Genomic DNA, 15,434 nt, shown 5'->3' on the forward strand with positions numbered 1-15,434 from the left:
ATCTCCGCTAATATCTAATTAAAATTCGGATAATCGGTAGTAGTAGTAAGCTACTCGAGATCGAGAGTAGAAGGGGAAGCCTACTCTAAAGATATTTACTTTTTATCGAGAATTTTTAAGAGCTTAGTATTATAATAAGATATCTTAAAACTACGCTCTTTTAGGAACTTTTATTATTTTCGTAATCGTATATAACGCGCTAGTATTTTATTAATTTTTTATTAAACTTTAGCTAAACGATCTTAGATAAGTCTTAACTTAGGCTCTAATAGCTCTAATTTATTATCGGCCTCGGAAAGATCGGCTATAATTTTTAGCTCTACGGATTTTAATAAATCTTATTTACTATTAGTATAGAACTCCCGTTTATATAAACGACTTATACGAGTATAGGAGGTATATTTCGAATATTTATCCGACTAATCTATTATATAATTAATACTAACGTTATAGTAATAATTATAAGATATCGAAGTTATAAAACTATATAGTTCGATATAATTAGCCTAATAATTATAGATTATAGTCGACGGGTAAGTAGATTTCGAAGGATACTTAGGACGAAAATCAGCCTTATATTTAGGTATAATAAAGAAGTATTATTTTAAGAAAAAGAGATCTATTACCTATCTAAGGGGGGTACTATAGCTTTATAAGTCTCGGGGACGAAACTCCTAGGAAGAGGGGAGGTAATATTACGGACCTATCCGTTACTAATTAGTAGTAACCTACTAGGTATACTAATAGGCTATTAAGAGCTAACTAGGATATCTATTAGTAGATTATATATAAAGCTTACTAAGTAAGAGTACGATCCGCCCTAAGCGGATCTACCCTATAGAGGATTTCCGTTATATAGGTTACTCTACGTACTAGACAACTACTACTTAATATCACGTAATTATATAGGTAGTAGAACGGTCGATAGTAGGATAGTAGAATAGTTCTACTATTCTACTATCTACTATTCTATATAAGAAGAACTTAGGGATATATAAGGACACTTATTTATATATCTAGTTTAGTTCTTCGTCTTTAATCATATATTATTACTTATATTTACCTTTAGATTACTATAACTCTTTACTTGATTATAACTTAATAATACTTACGAGTAGACTAATACCCCGGTATAGATCTACTCGGCGCTCTACCTAGTATTAGTTCCTTAATCGCTTAATAGGACTTAGGCTATAGTAAGGCCCTACGCGGTAATAGCTTAGTTACGATCCGATTATTAACGTTAGACCATTCGAGGAGTATTAGGGCAAGTATACCCTGAACCCATCTAACCTAACTGTGACCAGTTAGCTAGTGCGTAACAATATAGTACTAGAGAAAGAGAGAGAGATTATTAAGATCGATATAATAAAAACTATAGTCTCTAGCTAGCTATAAAATCAATTGAATTTATAAGCGATATATCGTTTAGAGATAATAAGGATAGGAAAAGCTCCGAGGGTTATATTTGTAATCTATATAGGGGCCCTATAGATTAGAAAGTAACTAAGTAGAAGATAGTAACTACGTCGACTATAGAGGTAAACCTACTAGCTCTAGCCGAGGTAGGCAAAACTATATAGTAGTAGCGTCGAGTCCTCTCTATATTAGGCTTCTAACCTAACCACCTACTATCTATTATATATAATAACTAGCAAACTATCGATTTATTAATAAAGGAAGGGGTAGCGATATATACGAAGCTCCGATATATTAATATTAATCGTTACTAGATAAAATAGGAGGTTAGTGAGGGTCGAGTCAATATTAACTAGGTTCTAACTACGGCTATACTAGTAGATGGCCTTACGAAAGCGCTTCCGAGATAGAAGTAGTATCTCTTTAGAGAGCTGATTAGGATAAGAGAGATCAGTTATCTAATCCGAGAAATAGAGGCTGTTTGAAGAAAGTGTAGAAATAAAGGAATTAATAGCTCTTAAAGCTAGAGAAATGTAGGCTTTAAGAACTAGGGGGTATATCGAATACTAAGTCCGAATATATAGTAGAAACTAGGTAATATACCGGAAACATCATATGACATTGGGTACCAGGCATACCATACAAAAGTGTATATTATAGTTAGTCATCATGGTCCGCACAGATTGTTGAAATAGCGGGTTTTGTCATTTTAGTTAGTTAGAGTTGTCAACATTGGTCATTTATACCATACATTGTTCGTATAACGTAACCGGTAAGCGAGCCGCCACTGTAAGCGAGCCGCCACCCTACCCAAAACGCGTCCAGGAATTAGATCTCTATTAGTTCAACCACCTACCATGCCACCAATTCGCTCTCAATCCTCTAAAAATCCAACAGAGTAAGAGGGTAGGCTTTTATTAGATATCTAGGCCTTTAAAAATAGAGATATTAGCTCTATTTCTCTTACTACGCGTATATTCAATGTCCCACGGTCAACTTTACGCGACCGCCTTAACGGCTATACCGAACGAAGCACTATACGCGCCAATTCATATAAATTGATAGAGATTAAAGAGGAGTCTCTTTAAAAATAGATTCTCTCTATAGATCTACGTAGAGTAGCCCCCCGGCCCTCTATAGTACGAGAAATAGTAGATCTTCTTCTTTAAAAGCGTAGAACTACCCCGGTCTATTTAGTCGGCGAAAAATAGGTATATAATTATATAAAACGGTATCCTCTCCTTTCCTCCCGATTCTCGAAACGATATAACTACGAGCGTACGAAATATAAAGACCCTAAAATTATTAAGGGGTAGTTTAATCTTATTTAAAAAACTATCCTTTAATTTAGGATCGACCCCGACGATATCTATAACTTCGACAAGACCGGTTTCGTAATAGGATTAACTATAACTACGAAGGTTATTATAAGGAGTAAATACTACGGTCGGAGGCCGGTTTTATAACCTAGAAATTAAGAGTAGGTAACTATTATTAAGTATACGAATACTTCTAGCTAGGCCCTTCCTCTATATATAATTTTTAAAGGTAAAGTCTTTATTAAATTATAGTTCGATAGCCTCCTAGAGGATTAGCGCTTCGAAGTTAGTCCTAATAGCTAGACTTCCGATAAAATTAGCCTTTGCTAGCTTAAAAAGCTCTTTATTCCTAGTACTTCTTTATATACGAAGGGGGGGTATCGACTTTTAATACTCGATAGCTATAGAAGTTATTTAACCCTAAGGTTCGATAAAATCTATAAAGAAAATAAGATTATACTAATCTATATACCTCTGTACTCCTCTTACCTTTTATAACCTCTTAATATCGGCTATTTTACGGTATTAAAACGTACGTATAGTCGGATAGTTAAATTTAAGATATAGAACCGGATCAACTATATCGATAAACTTAACTTCCTCGAAGTATACCCCCTCGTACGAATTAAAGCTTTTAAATCGGAGACGATTAAAAATAGCTTTATAGTAGCCGGTTTAGTACTATTTAGACCTAACCGAGTGATTTTAAAGCTTAATATCCGGCTTCGAACCCCGACCCCCCCTCCGAGCCGGGGTAGTAATTAGGACCCCTAAACCCTATCGAACTATATCTAATTACAAAAGCAAGCTTTATCAATTAAAGCATTGCTTCGTATAAGATCAAGGAGCCCTCTAAGTCCTCTCAATTCCGCTATAAACCAGGTCTTAAAGGTATACTAGATCACTATATAGTCCGCCGTATTTCTCGAGAAGTAAGCGAATTACGCGCCGCTAACGAGAAGTAGAAGCAAAAGCGTACTAGATCCTAGAGGCAGATACCCGCTAAAGAAGGCCTCTTAGTTTAAGAAGCTTCTCAATTGATTACTAAGCCGGTGGAAGTAGATAAAGTGCCTCTCCCCCGCCGGTAGAGACGGCTCTCGCCACCTTTACAGCCACGAACGAGAGCATTACCAACATGCGGGTTTTGCAAAAACCAGGGTCATAAAAGAAATGCATGTCCAGAGAATAGATCATTTTAGTCTATTTAATTTAATAGCGTTATGGTTGAGATAAATGCAATTGAATGTAATGGGTTTGGGTAGGGTGGCGGCTCGCTTACAGTGGCGGCTCGCTTACCGGTTACGTTACCAGCTTTCCGTCAGCTTCCCCAAAACTTCAAGACGAACGATGTCTCCTTCTAGAACACATCGCCCCAGATATCTTTGGTTGGTGCTACGAGTACGCCTATACAAAGAACTACACATTCATTTTTTCTCGAGGCCGGGAATCGACACCGAAACAACCAATTTGTCTGCAAGACTTCGGATTTGACGGTCCATTTGCTGTCGTGATCCCTCCGTATCAGATCGATAGACTCCACCGTTCTGACTTGGCCAATCTTATCGACCATTCTTTTATCCATTCCTTTGCAAGCAATTACCAGTGGGAGCAGTTGCATCTGCATTCTGTCTTCCGGTATTTCTTTTCGCCCTGGGCTAGCGGCTGATGATCCGCTATATTTTGCACTGTATGCCAGCCAGCCCTGTCGGCGCATGGTATCATCATCGGGTGAACGACCACCGCATTCGTGATACACATCCCCATAAAGGTCTCCTAATCGGCACATCATCGCCAGACGTCTCAGTCCGTTGAACATCATGTCTCAAAGTCACAACTTTCTGGGCCTACGGTGCTATCACTCAACTTGAACTTGAGGAATGACTGATTCTAGTCGCTTGTACAGTATATTCAATTGAGGCAGAAAACAAAAATATACGTCTTAAATTTATTTTTCAAGGAGAAATTTGAGGCATCCGACGCTTATCACGTACGTAAATCACCGTAAACAAGCCTTTCTGAAGGGTGCGGCGGCAAGTCTCAAAAAAAGAAAACCGAAAAGAATAAAAAAATAAACAATAAAAATCACTGTCTCACATACATAAGGAGTAGCTAGCCACAACCGACCTCACTATTGGCTGATATGACTCAGGTCTGCGCCCAGGCTATCAGATAATCGCGTAAATCCTCATCATTCATACGCGCAATTGCTTCCCGATCATGTGCTGAGATTATTGAGAACCTGGCAATAAGAGCATTCGTGTACGCTATATCACCCCTCTGAAATGCCCTGAGCCGTTGTTCCCAAAGCGGCATAGGATTACCGTCACGAGAAAGCTCGTTTTGGCCAATCGCTGTTTGACATTCACACTGTACTTATCAGCTAGAATATAAATCAAGGAACGGAGGTAAACATACGCAATACGTATATGAAGGTGCCTGGACACATTCTTTGCAAATGACATGAGTGCACTTAGTACATGAGGACGTCAGGTATGCTGTCATATCTAGGGTTTCTAGAAGTCCTGAGACATTTTGGATATGCTGGCAACACTTTATGCTCATGATTAGTATACATTAACAATTCTGCGATGGTTAAGGGACAACCATAAGCCTACCAATTTTACATAAGGATACATTCGCTTGCAATTGGGGCAAATCGAATATTCACAGCCAGGATACTCGCAAGGCCTTCCATTAAGACCTTCATTGTATTCAGGCTGTTGCGCTTGGTTGCTCATGTTGAATAACCTAGATATTGTAAAGCATGGACTATTGGAACGAGGTTAGAAGCTCGATTAGTAGAGTGCATATCTGCCAATTTATAATAAGACGCTGCTGGCCTGGGGTTGTAGAAGATAGTTTTGTATCACCCTTGATCATATTTACGATGCTCACAGTGACGTCATCGCAGGACTCTATCGTCAAATGAGCGTTCAACATTACTTGAGTATAATACGTGGCTCGGTGCATATATGTGTTGTATGAAGATATTAGATATCGAAGGGAGGCGGTGTGTATGGAGGCGGAGTGCATGCATTAGGGCGGAGTGCATTAATTTGCGGCTGAATACATATATGTCGAATGAAGATATGTGATATTGAAGGGAGGCAGTGTTCGAGCCTATGCATGCCCCCACCTCCTAGCAAGGCTGCGTGAAGAGAGGGGTATGTAAAATCCTCGGGATATATCAAGTATACTCATATCGTATGCTCTATTATGAACTTTGGACAAAGAAAGGTACCTTACGAAAAATGACTACAATTTCAGAGTACGACAAATCACCCTCTTACGAAAAGCAACTGAACGAGGCTCTTAATGTGGGCGACCACCATAAGACCCGGGCGTCTATTATTGACATAAGATCTCAAGAAACCCCCAAATTCCTTCACCAGTTTACCACGGCCGACAAATTGAGACAGATGATAGAGCAACCTGTCTCTCAGCCACGATATCTTGCTATTATCGTCGAAAATATTTCACGAGATTTCGTAAACATTCTGCAGGAAAGGTTCAACGTGCCGGTTGAATTTTTTGTGGAGCATGCGCGCGACTGCGTTGGCCAAACTCTCAAGGTACCACAGTGCCCCGTCTCAGCACTCGGTAATACGCAGCTGTTCTCCATCCAAGGGGCAACCTACTGCGATAATGCAACTATAAAAGTTCTATATAATTGCCAGGAGTCAATACAGAGTTTCGTCTCACGGGGACGGAAGCATTATTTTCGCCGCAATACTCGTCTCAGTTGGGACCGTCGAAGTTTCCAGCTCAATATCCGGACAACCGTCTATACTACACGCTCCAAAGAGGGTGGTATTGTTGGTAGGTCCCCAATGATCATTTGAGTACCCTTCTCTAAGATGTTTTAAAGCGATCTACTTGGTGGATCCTAACCTAGGACCTCTGCAAGCTGTCGGGCAGCCTCATGTCTCCCAATGTCCTCCGCCATGTGGATTTGACCCCGACTCACCACTTGGTCGGGCAGCAAAACTGGTGCCAGTCCAACAAGATCTTTATACGGCCTTCACACAATACCTATCCAACGATTCACTTTCTTATGAGCAATGCGCTCTATCGCCCCTTCTTCCAACTGTATTTTTATTCCTTCACCATTCTATGTTGTGGCAGGAATTGCTGGCACGTCTTCGGGTGACCATTGAACGACTGTGCTTTGCCACTCTGCATCGCAACCCGAGTCTTCATATAGGAAACAGACTTCACGAAATGCGCGAGCATATCTCATATGCACAACAATCCATTGGGAGCACTATCAGAGTTCTCAATTCAATACGTCAGCGGACCTTACTTGAGGAGCACAAATGTAAGCGTCTAGGAAACTAAGTTATTACCCTGGTTAATCCTCTTTAAAATAGGCACTTTCCATTGTCTCCTCCTCGCAAATGAGGACATGGCGAGAGAGCTTGAATCTCTTCGCGTCTTGATTATGGAATCTTTCACTGTGCTGATGAGTACTTTATCTATCAAAGACTCACAATTGGCTGTTGTCAATAGCAAGCTAGGCATCCGTCAAAACCAGAACGCCTTGCAACAGGGATCTTCCGTCAAGTTATTAACACAACTCGCGTTTGCGTATTTACCCGCAACCCTGGCTTGTAGTGTATTTTCCATGGATATACAAGAGCTCAATAACAACGGTCAGAAAATTTGGGAGTTTTTTATTGTCTTGATCGCTCTAGGATGCCTTTCTGGTGGATTAATTTGGGCGGGGAAAAATGGCGACAAAATCCGATTGAGGATCAACAAGAAAGCTGGTAATGAAGAAATCAATCATTCAGTGGAAACCATACCTGAGCACATGGATGTATGTTGAAGTGTGCACATGGAAGATCTATCTATGGAATTAGTATACAGTATAGGTGGGGCCGGCTCAGCAACTTCCACACGAAGTCCGTGCAAGTGCAGTCTTTTCAGCGATGAAAGGGGCTGCCTTTGTGACTTGAAGCACCTTGATCTCGAAGTTGGGCCTGGTTTTCGATGGTCCAATGGTGGGAAGTCCACGGTCACTGGTGGGTCCGATCAATCGAAATAAAAAGGGTATGCTTGCTGGTGGCCGGGTCCAGGCGAAGCATAGGCAGCCGTTTATGGGAAAAGGAATATCCGGATTTGATGCTGAAGCCAAGATATCCGATTCTGGACTCACCTGGGCTGTTAAAGCATTTTTCAACTGGACTATCAACTAGCCATATTTCCTGCGGCGCGATGCTTAAATTCATTACGTTTTGATTTCCCTGCTATAATACTCCTCTCAAAGTAGTATGTACCTTACCTTCCGATGGACCTATGTGCTTCACTTTTGGCTATTCTCAACCCCTCTACAAAACTCCAATCGGTTGTGAACCCCTATATAATCTGCAGGTAAGTAAGTTGTTTTAAGCCACTATTCCGCGATATCTGGAACCGAGTAACCCCCCAGATTTTCACTTGCGGGTTGGAATGATTGAGGAGACTTGAAAGCTCACCAGGTTCTTGAGGCACCTCCCTCCCATGCTGTTGAGTTTAACTTATGTGTAGTACTTTTTAAAAAAATTTCGCCTTTGCTTTGCATCATCATACACCTACAAGGTATAGCAGGGTATTTCAAGGAAAGCATAAAATGTATTGATATTGACAGTGGAGTTTGATATCCGAAGGCTTTATGTACCTATGGGGGCTACATGGGAAATCTCAGAAGATGGAGTCGCAACCACCAGGACCTAGTGGAAATTGCAAACCTTTTAAAATCATCCCTAGCCCTTTCGCAACCTCTTACCCCACCGACAAGAAACTCCGGTATTTTAGGAAAAGGCTACACCATACATTCTTCTGGAAAAGACACCCTGTTGACAGTAATACAATGGACTGTGCTGCAATCTGCACACGTGGGTTGTTGTGGGAGATTTTGAGGAGAGCCATGCCGGGGGTGGTGATGGGGGTGGGAGTGACCTAGTGGACGACTCCGGCGAATCTGCGTGCATATGATGCATTTTGCTATAACGGTCCGACGATCTTCCCGACCTTCTCTCGTCTGATAAATGTGAAGTCAGTTCCGAAAGGGTGCAAGCCACTTGAGTGGTTTGATGGGTTCCGATACGGGGGACAAGGAATAAAGAAAGAATATTTTCGCTGCTTGTCTGCATTCTATGAATCCTGCGAAGTTTGTTTTACTTGGCTTATTAGCTTGTTGTGGGTGCGAGTCTCTGCAGGGTAGCATTCCGCATGGAAATAAGAGCAAAATTAGCACAAATGCATTTTCATTGGCAAATTTGAGGGCTTGCAGTCGAGATTCGGGGTCTTTTCCATGATAGTAATTTGCTCGCGTGGTGAAGGCACGAAAAGTAAACAGGTATACAGAAGTGAGTTTGAGAGGAATGCAGTCGAATTTTTCATGACTCATCGATCGAAATGTCAAAATAATTACGATGGAGTTCTATTCCGGTAACTCTATAGTCACCAGGAGACCAGGCGTCATATGAGCTGGATTCTCAGTCTGCCTCTCTCCCAGCCCAATCATTTTGGGTCTAGAACAATCTTGAGATAGCCTAGAGGCGATTAGGGGTGCGAAGGGTGGTTCTCAGTCAGTCACCCCTGCTGTCCCAGCTCACTGAGGACTGGTGTCATTGGCTTTTTCGCCATGCTAAAAGTGGATCCCCTCCGTAGCCTTTGGTGAAACGCTGGTCCTTCTCTCCTCAGCGAGTCATTCTCCTGCAAAACCTCGCTGTGAAACATCTAAGGTTCGCTGTAGCCTCAGTGATGCGACCATAGTCGAAATGACACGTAAGGGCTCGGGCATTCTGAACCTGCTTGCCATAACTCGCGTAATTTACGACCACAGGCTCACTTACACGTCGCAAACTACCCTGCATTTGCATGCATGAATCACACTTCTGCGTATTGCCCCCTCATGAGGCTCGGCTTGTTTGCCTCAAAGCTGGATGCCAATTTCAAGAATCTTCGAAGAGCCAATGACGCAACTCAACTCGCCCAATTGGACTCAGTACGCATAGCTAGCCTGCTTTACTGGATGTGTCGTTGGAGCCTCATCACGTAACATCATTATTTAAGATCTGAATGCTGTAGACATGCAGCTCCGTTCTACTTTTTGGAAATAGTGTACTTGTTACATGCTACTGCTCACTATGCAGTCTTCCAAATCAACCTTCGAGTCACAGGGTTTGACACAAACCCCACCAGTCAATCCATTTGAGGGCTCGCTCTATACCGAAAATGGTCGGCCAAGTATCATTCATGAGTATTGCTTAAGAGCAGATCGTGAAGGCCGCGAGAAATGCATATGGATCTGTATGAAAAAACGGAATAGGTGGATTGCAAAGGATATGCCCCTTGAGAACGAGGGACGGGTGCTCGGAATCCCGGAGTTGCGCATGCAATGCAGCTGGTGGAAACGACATTCACTTTTTTCGGTCATAGGGGTCAAGGAAGTTATGGTGAGGTAGATGATTTTCTTAAAGAGAGTGAAGCTTTCGTACTGATAAGTCATCTTAGTTTCGATGGGCCAAGTACAACGAAACCACACAAGAGATCTCCGTATTTCTGAAAAAGATGGACTATGATTCCGAAATAAAAAAAATCCAGAAGGCCATTGAAGACCCAGGCCCGAATTCTGATGCCTGGGAATGCGGTGTGAATATACAGGGCGAGAGTCATAGTTCTGGCGATGAGTGCCCTAACTCAATCTGGGATGAAGTGATGGAGGATTTTTACTGCCCTGTTCAGCACTCCCGAGCACTGCGGCTTCGGAAAGACGTCTATGAATGGTTACCTGCAATGGTAGAGTGCTACTGGCAAAATGGAATTAAACCACAGGATGCCGAATTTCTTGAGGCTGGCAGCTTCGTGACCTTTTATCGGTATGGCGTGCTCCCTAATTTCTTGACTTGAGGACATCTAATCATGCGATTATTTTGGACAGAAATCTCGCATGGGATGCTTGGCAAGATGCAGTGAGTCCGTACGGAAAGATAATAAATGGATTTCAGTTAGTTGAAGGCTGGCACATAAAGTATCTATTATGTCTTATCGCGGGTAGTCTTTTACTCAGCGCTAGCGTCGTGGCGGTATCGACTGCTATTCTGGGCAATCTTGAAGCAGGTCTGACGGCAGGCTCATACACACTGGCAATAACAACACTTGGTCTGGCGGTTTTGACATTTCTGAGTGCCATATTTTGAGCTGAATATTGTCGCCTTCATTTACCCATAGTAATGAGAGGCAATCTGCGGAGGACACGATCCCATCTGGCGCATCTGGATTCCCTTGAACGCGAAGAAGTTGTCTCTCTTTTGCTTCCCCGCGCTACTTCTTGTCTCTAGAACAGAGTATAGCTTTATTAAATATTGATCTTTCACCTAGAGCGTATTGTCCACATCTACGTATACGCACGACCCTCAGACACTCAAGCCATTACCCAGCTAGCAAGGTACGCTTGTGTGAAATAGTCACCAGCTATGGCTCCGCCAAGTGTGTCCAAGTAGAAGAATGAAGAAATGGCGCAAGGGCCTCGAAGTTCGGAAAAGTAGAACCTAACGCTTATGTTCGAAGGCTATAGTCCTCCCCGGTATGCCTCCGTAAGTGTATCTCGTATAGAAGGGACAAATCGCAAAAATTATATCTTCGGTCTATTAGGTATAAGCCCCTAAAATACCTCCTTACTCTATTATAGTCGGAGTATACCTTAGGGTATTAGAAGTATACGAATATTAGCTCTATATTCGGGATAGGTTTCCCGCTAGCGGTATATCTTTCTTCCCGCGACGTAGTCGGCGGTATATCGGTCTTTATCTTTCGAGCGGGAGGAGAGGGAACTATATCGTTATCGTCGGATAGTATAGAGCGTTTCCGTCGTCCCCGAAATAGCCTACCCTCCTAAAAGCCGTAATATTATATTCTAGTAGTAATAGCTTTATTACGCTATATCTACTCGTCTTCTAATAAATCGGTAGTAGGCTAAGTAAAGAACGTCTCTATAAAAAGAATCTACTCCGATAGTATTTTAAACTCCTTCTATAATATCTCGCGCGTAGGCCTATTACTAATAGCCCTACTAGTTAGCTATCTTTTAATATTAATTACCGCCTATTTCCGACTAAAATTATAGCGTATTTCTTTCCGCCGTTTATCTTATAGACGCCGGCGTAAATTTAGAACTTAACGCTTCTAGTCCTCTAGTATCGCCTATAATACTAGATTATAAGAGTAGTTACTATACTAGGTCTCTAACTCGAATTACTAGCGTATAGCCGATTATATTTCTAGGTCTCTCTCTACTAAATCCTAGTTAGCGACGCTTAGATATCGTAGTCGCCGCTAATTAATCTAGCGGCTTATCCGGGTAATAGCCTTTAAGAACTCTTTATCCGGATCGAGGCTATATATAATCTCTTATAAGCTAGTATACCGATAGGGGTAATAATATTTAATAAACGTTCTACTAGTAGCGTAGGCTATAATTACGTTACGCTATACTTTACTAATAAAACCTAGATAAGAGACTTAGTCTTTAAGAAAGCTAGAACCTTAGGAATAATAGACGACTTATCGCTTTTATTAAGTAAATTACCTCTATATCGAAATTAGTAGGAGAAAAAATAATTAAAAAAGCCGTATATCTTACTAGATATCCTAAGCTATACGTCGAATATACTACTATTTATAGGCGTCTTCTATAAAATATAGGGCTAGCTATATATTACCTTAACCTTCGGGAAGATATAGTAATTATCTATCTTTTTCTTTAGGGGAAGTAGTATTTTCTATCGGCCGCCCTTAATAAGTAGTTTCCGAAGGTCTTCTATTAAGGCTAAGTAAAGCGCTTTAAAGGCGTAGATATAAAATAATATAATAAAGAGTAGAATATATAGGCTAAAGATAAGCGATATACTATAGACAATTTCGGGTAACGTAAACGTATTACTAATTAATATTAACTAGTTAGTCTAAGTATAGTAAATAAGCCCTAAGGTAGGTAGGTATATAGGATAAGGTACTACCTATAGCTTCGATATACCTAGGACGCTTTTTATAAACTAGGGCTCGAGTTCTATTATCGGCTTCGGAGGTCCTCCGTACGGATCCTACTAAAGCGATATTTATAGATACTTAAACTAAATGTCGAACAATAAAGGACCAAAAATGACTTGATACTATGAACTTACTCTACCCGAGCAAGTGGTAAAATGAGTATGTATTTCTAAAGAGCAATATACTTAACTATATAACCCCTGAATTGCTTACTTAGATATAGCAAGTAATTTGGGAAGTGATCTATAGGGGGATCCTATATATAAGAAGTGAAGTTATATAAATAACGGGACGGAGGAAGGGTAATTCCGGCTGATATACCCCCCTAGGAGCTACCTTATAGGTTCTCTAGTATTATAAACTTAGCTTTCTTATATAAGTTGTTCTATCACTAAGTACTATATATTGACTAGCCTAAGAGCTTTAACAAATACCTTATAAGATTAAGTCGTAAGAAGTTTAGTAAGTCTATCTACCTATATCTAAGTAGTAGGAACCTAACGAATTGAAAAATAGCCGGTATCTACTTCCTAGCGTAGCTAGTAGTTATAAATATCGATATAACGAAGCTTCGTACGAAGCTATAGTTATTCCTTAGTAAGTAAATCAACTATCTATTAGTTATTATAGTTAATTAATAATCCTATATTATAGTTAAGTCCGACTATATAAAGAAGCCTCTTCTACTATATTACTAACTTACTAGCTTCTAAAATAGTAAGTAGCTCCGCCTCTATTATCGACGTTATAACGGTTCTTTACTTACTTACTTTCTAGTCGATTATAGTATCGAAAAGCTTATAGAGGAAGCCTTCCGAGCTTTTACGATTAATATAGTCCCCGAAGGAAGTATTACTTAAGAAATAGAGCGTAGATATATAATATATTAGATAGTATTCGAGAGCGAGGAATCGAGTATTATATAAATACTAGATTAAGCGATTTACTACCTCTCTATACTCTAGCCCTAGATTCGTAAGGAACTCGGCTAAGTAGTTAGCCGCTTTCGCTACGTCTAAGCGAGTAATAATAGTAGGGTAGAGAGTAAAACCGAGCTTTTATTAGTATTTATAAACCTACTCCTTAGTTACTACTCCGGTAAACTTATTTATATAGCTTATAGGTAGTAGGATTTTATACTTACGTCTACTAATAAGTCTATACTTAGCGGCTATAGAAAAGATATATAAATCCTAGTAGAGCTAGAGCCTATACTTTTAGGTATCTTAGAGAATCTATATTCCGAGAAACTAAGCTACTTCTCCTATTTCGCGAAGCTCCTAGTACCTCTCTAGATATTACTTTAGCTAGATTACTTCCTAGTACTTTAGCCGGTAAAATACTATAATAATATCGTCGACGTAGAAAAAGATAATTATATTATTATTAGTAAATAAGTAAGGATCCTCCGGAATAGGTTTAAATCCGAGCTTTTCGAGTACGCGAGTAGCCTCTTATTACTATAAGCGCGGTAACTTTCTAAGACCGTAAAGTACTTTTAGTAGTCTCTAAATATTACTTCTATTATAAAAGCCTTCTAGTATTCGGGTATAAATAGTATCGTTTAGATTACTATTTAGGAATATATTAATAGTATTAAGTTAAATAGTACCTAGGTTAAATACTATAACGAGTATAAAGATCGCTCGCGTAATATAAGTAGTAAGTATTACTACTCTCTTTTTTTTAGAGTTAATAGTTTAGAGATTACTTTATATATAAATTTATATCTTAAGTTTTATTAGGAAGCCGTTATTATCGAATTTATAGGTAAATACCTAAATAAGAGGAAGTACCTATATACTTCTATCTTATAGTCGGGGTTCTACTTAATAGATTCCCCTAATTCGAATTAATTCTACCTCTAAATCTACTATAGCGAGAAAATCTTTAGAGAATAGGTAGTTTAATATCTCCTTCTATATCGATAGTTTAGAAGGAAGATTATTATAGTATCGGTAAGGCTAAGGTCGACTTATAGAAAGTCCTACTATAAATATAATAAGTAGGGCTTTATAGTCTTCGGTATCGTTATATACGAAGTAGCTTATTATATTTATATAAGTATATATCTTTCGCTTTCTCTTACCTTCGATAATATTAGATAGAATTAAATCTCTATAAATTAAGCTCTTTACTAGACGCTAGATTTCCTAAGTAAGTATTACTTATACTTATAGGAAGGACCTAGGGATTTACTATTATAGCGAGTTAGAAGCCTATACTTCTTCTTAGTAGTCTATCTCGTAGACTAATAGTCGAATCGGCCTAGTAAGTATTACTTCGGGCCTAATTGTCTACCTTTATAGTTTATATAGAATAATTACTATAAAAGACTTATTCTCTAGTATAATAGGTTTATACGGAACTACTATTAATAGTATTATAATTAGAGATATTTCCTTATTTTCTAGTAATAGGATCTCTACTAGTTATAGACTTTATAGAGCGCTTTCTAGTAAAGGTATAATACTTAGTAATAGCGATAGAGTTATCTAATAGTATTATACTTATTATTTAGGGGAAGAGGGCTTTTCTTCGTATCGAATAGTTACTTATCGATTCTCTAATTCTTATAGTAAAGTAGGTTCTACTTCTAGATTAAGTACTTATTATATATTAAGTACCTATACTTCCTTATTCTATATAATAGATATAATA

At 39.5% G+C, this 15,434-nt stretch overlaps 2 protein-coding genes across 2 annotated transcripts; both read left to right on the plus strand.

Moving 5' to 3' along the window:
* Nucleotides 1–5,989: 5,989 nt before the first annotated feature.
* On the plus strand, nt 5,990–7,696 carry N7537_010163 (uncharacterized protein; the record flags this gene model as incomplete). Its single annotated transcript, XM_056901217.1, has 4 exons — nt 5,990–6,557; nt 6,607–7,056; nt 7,109–7,557; nt 7,613–7,696. 4 exons carry the CDS (start codon nt 5,990–5,992, stop codon nt 7,694–7,696), a joined length of 1,551 nt encoding a protein of 516 aa, XP_056749885.1.
* Nucleotides 7,697–9,636: 1,940 nt separating this feature from the next.
* Nucleotides 9,637–10,634, plus strand: N7537_010164 (uncharacterized protein; the record flags this gene model as incomplete). The annotated part of the gene is made up of 3 exons (XM_056901218.1): nt 9,637–9,729; nt 9,878–10,180; nt 10,239–10,634. 3 exons carry the CDS (start codon nt 9,637–9,639, stop codon nt 10,632–10,634), a joined length of 792 nt encoding a protein of 263 aa, XP_056749886.1.
* Nucleotides 10,635–15,434: the final 4,800 nt, after the last annotated feature.

The sequence above is a fragment of the Penicillium hordei genome, assembly GCF_028827395.1.
Source record: "Penicillium hordei strain IBT 12815 chromosome Unknown utg000005l_segment0_segment0, whole genome shotgun sequence".
Taxonomy (NCBI): Eukaryota; Fungi; Ascomycota; class Eurotiomycetes; order Eurotiales; family Aspergillaceae; genus Penicillium; species Penicillium hordei.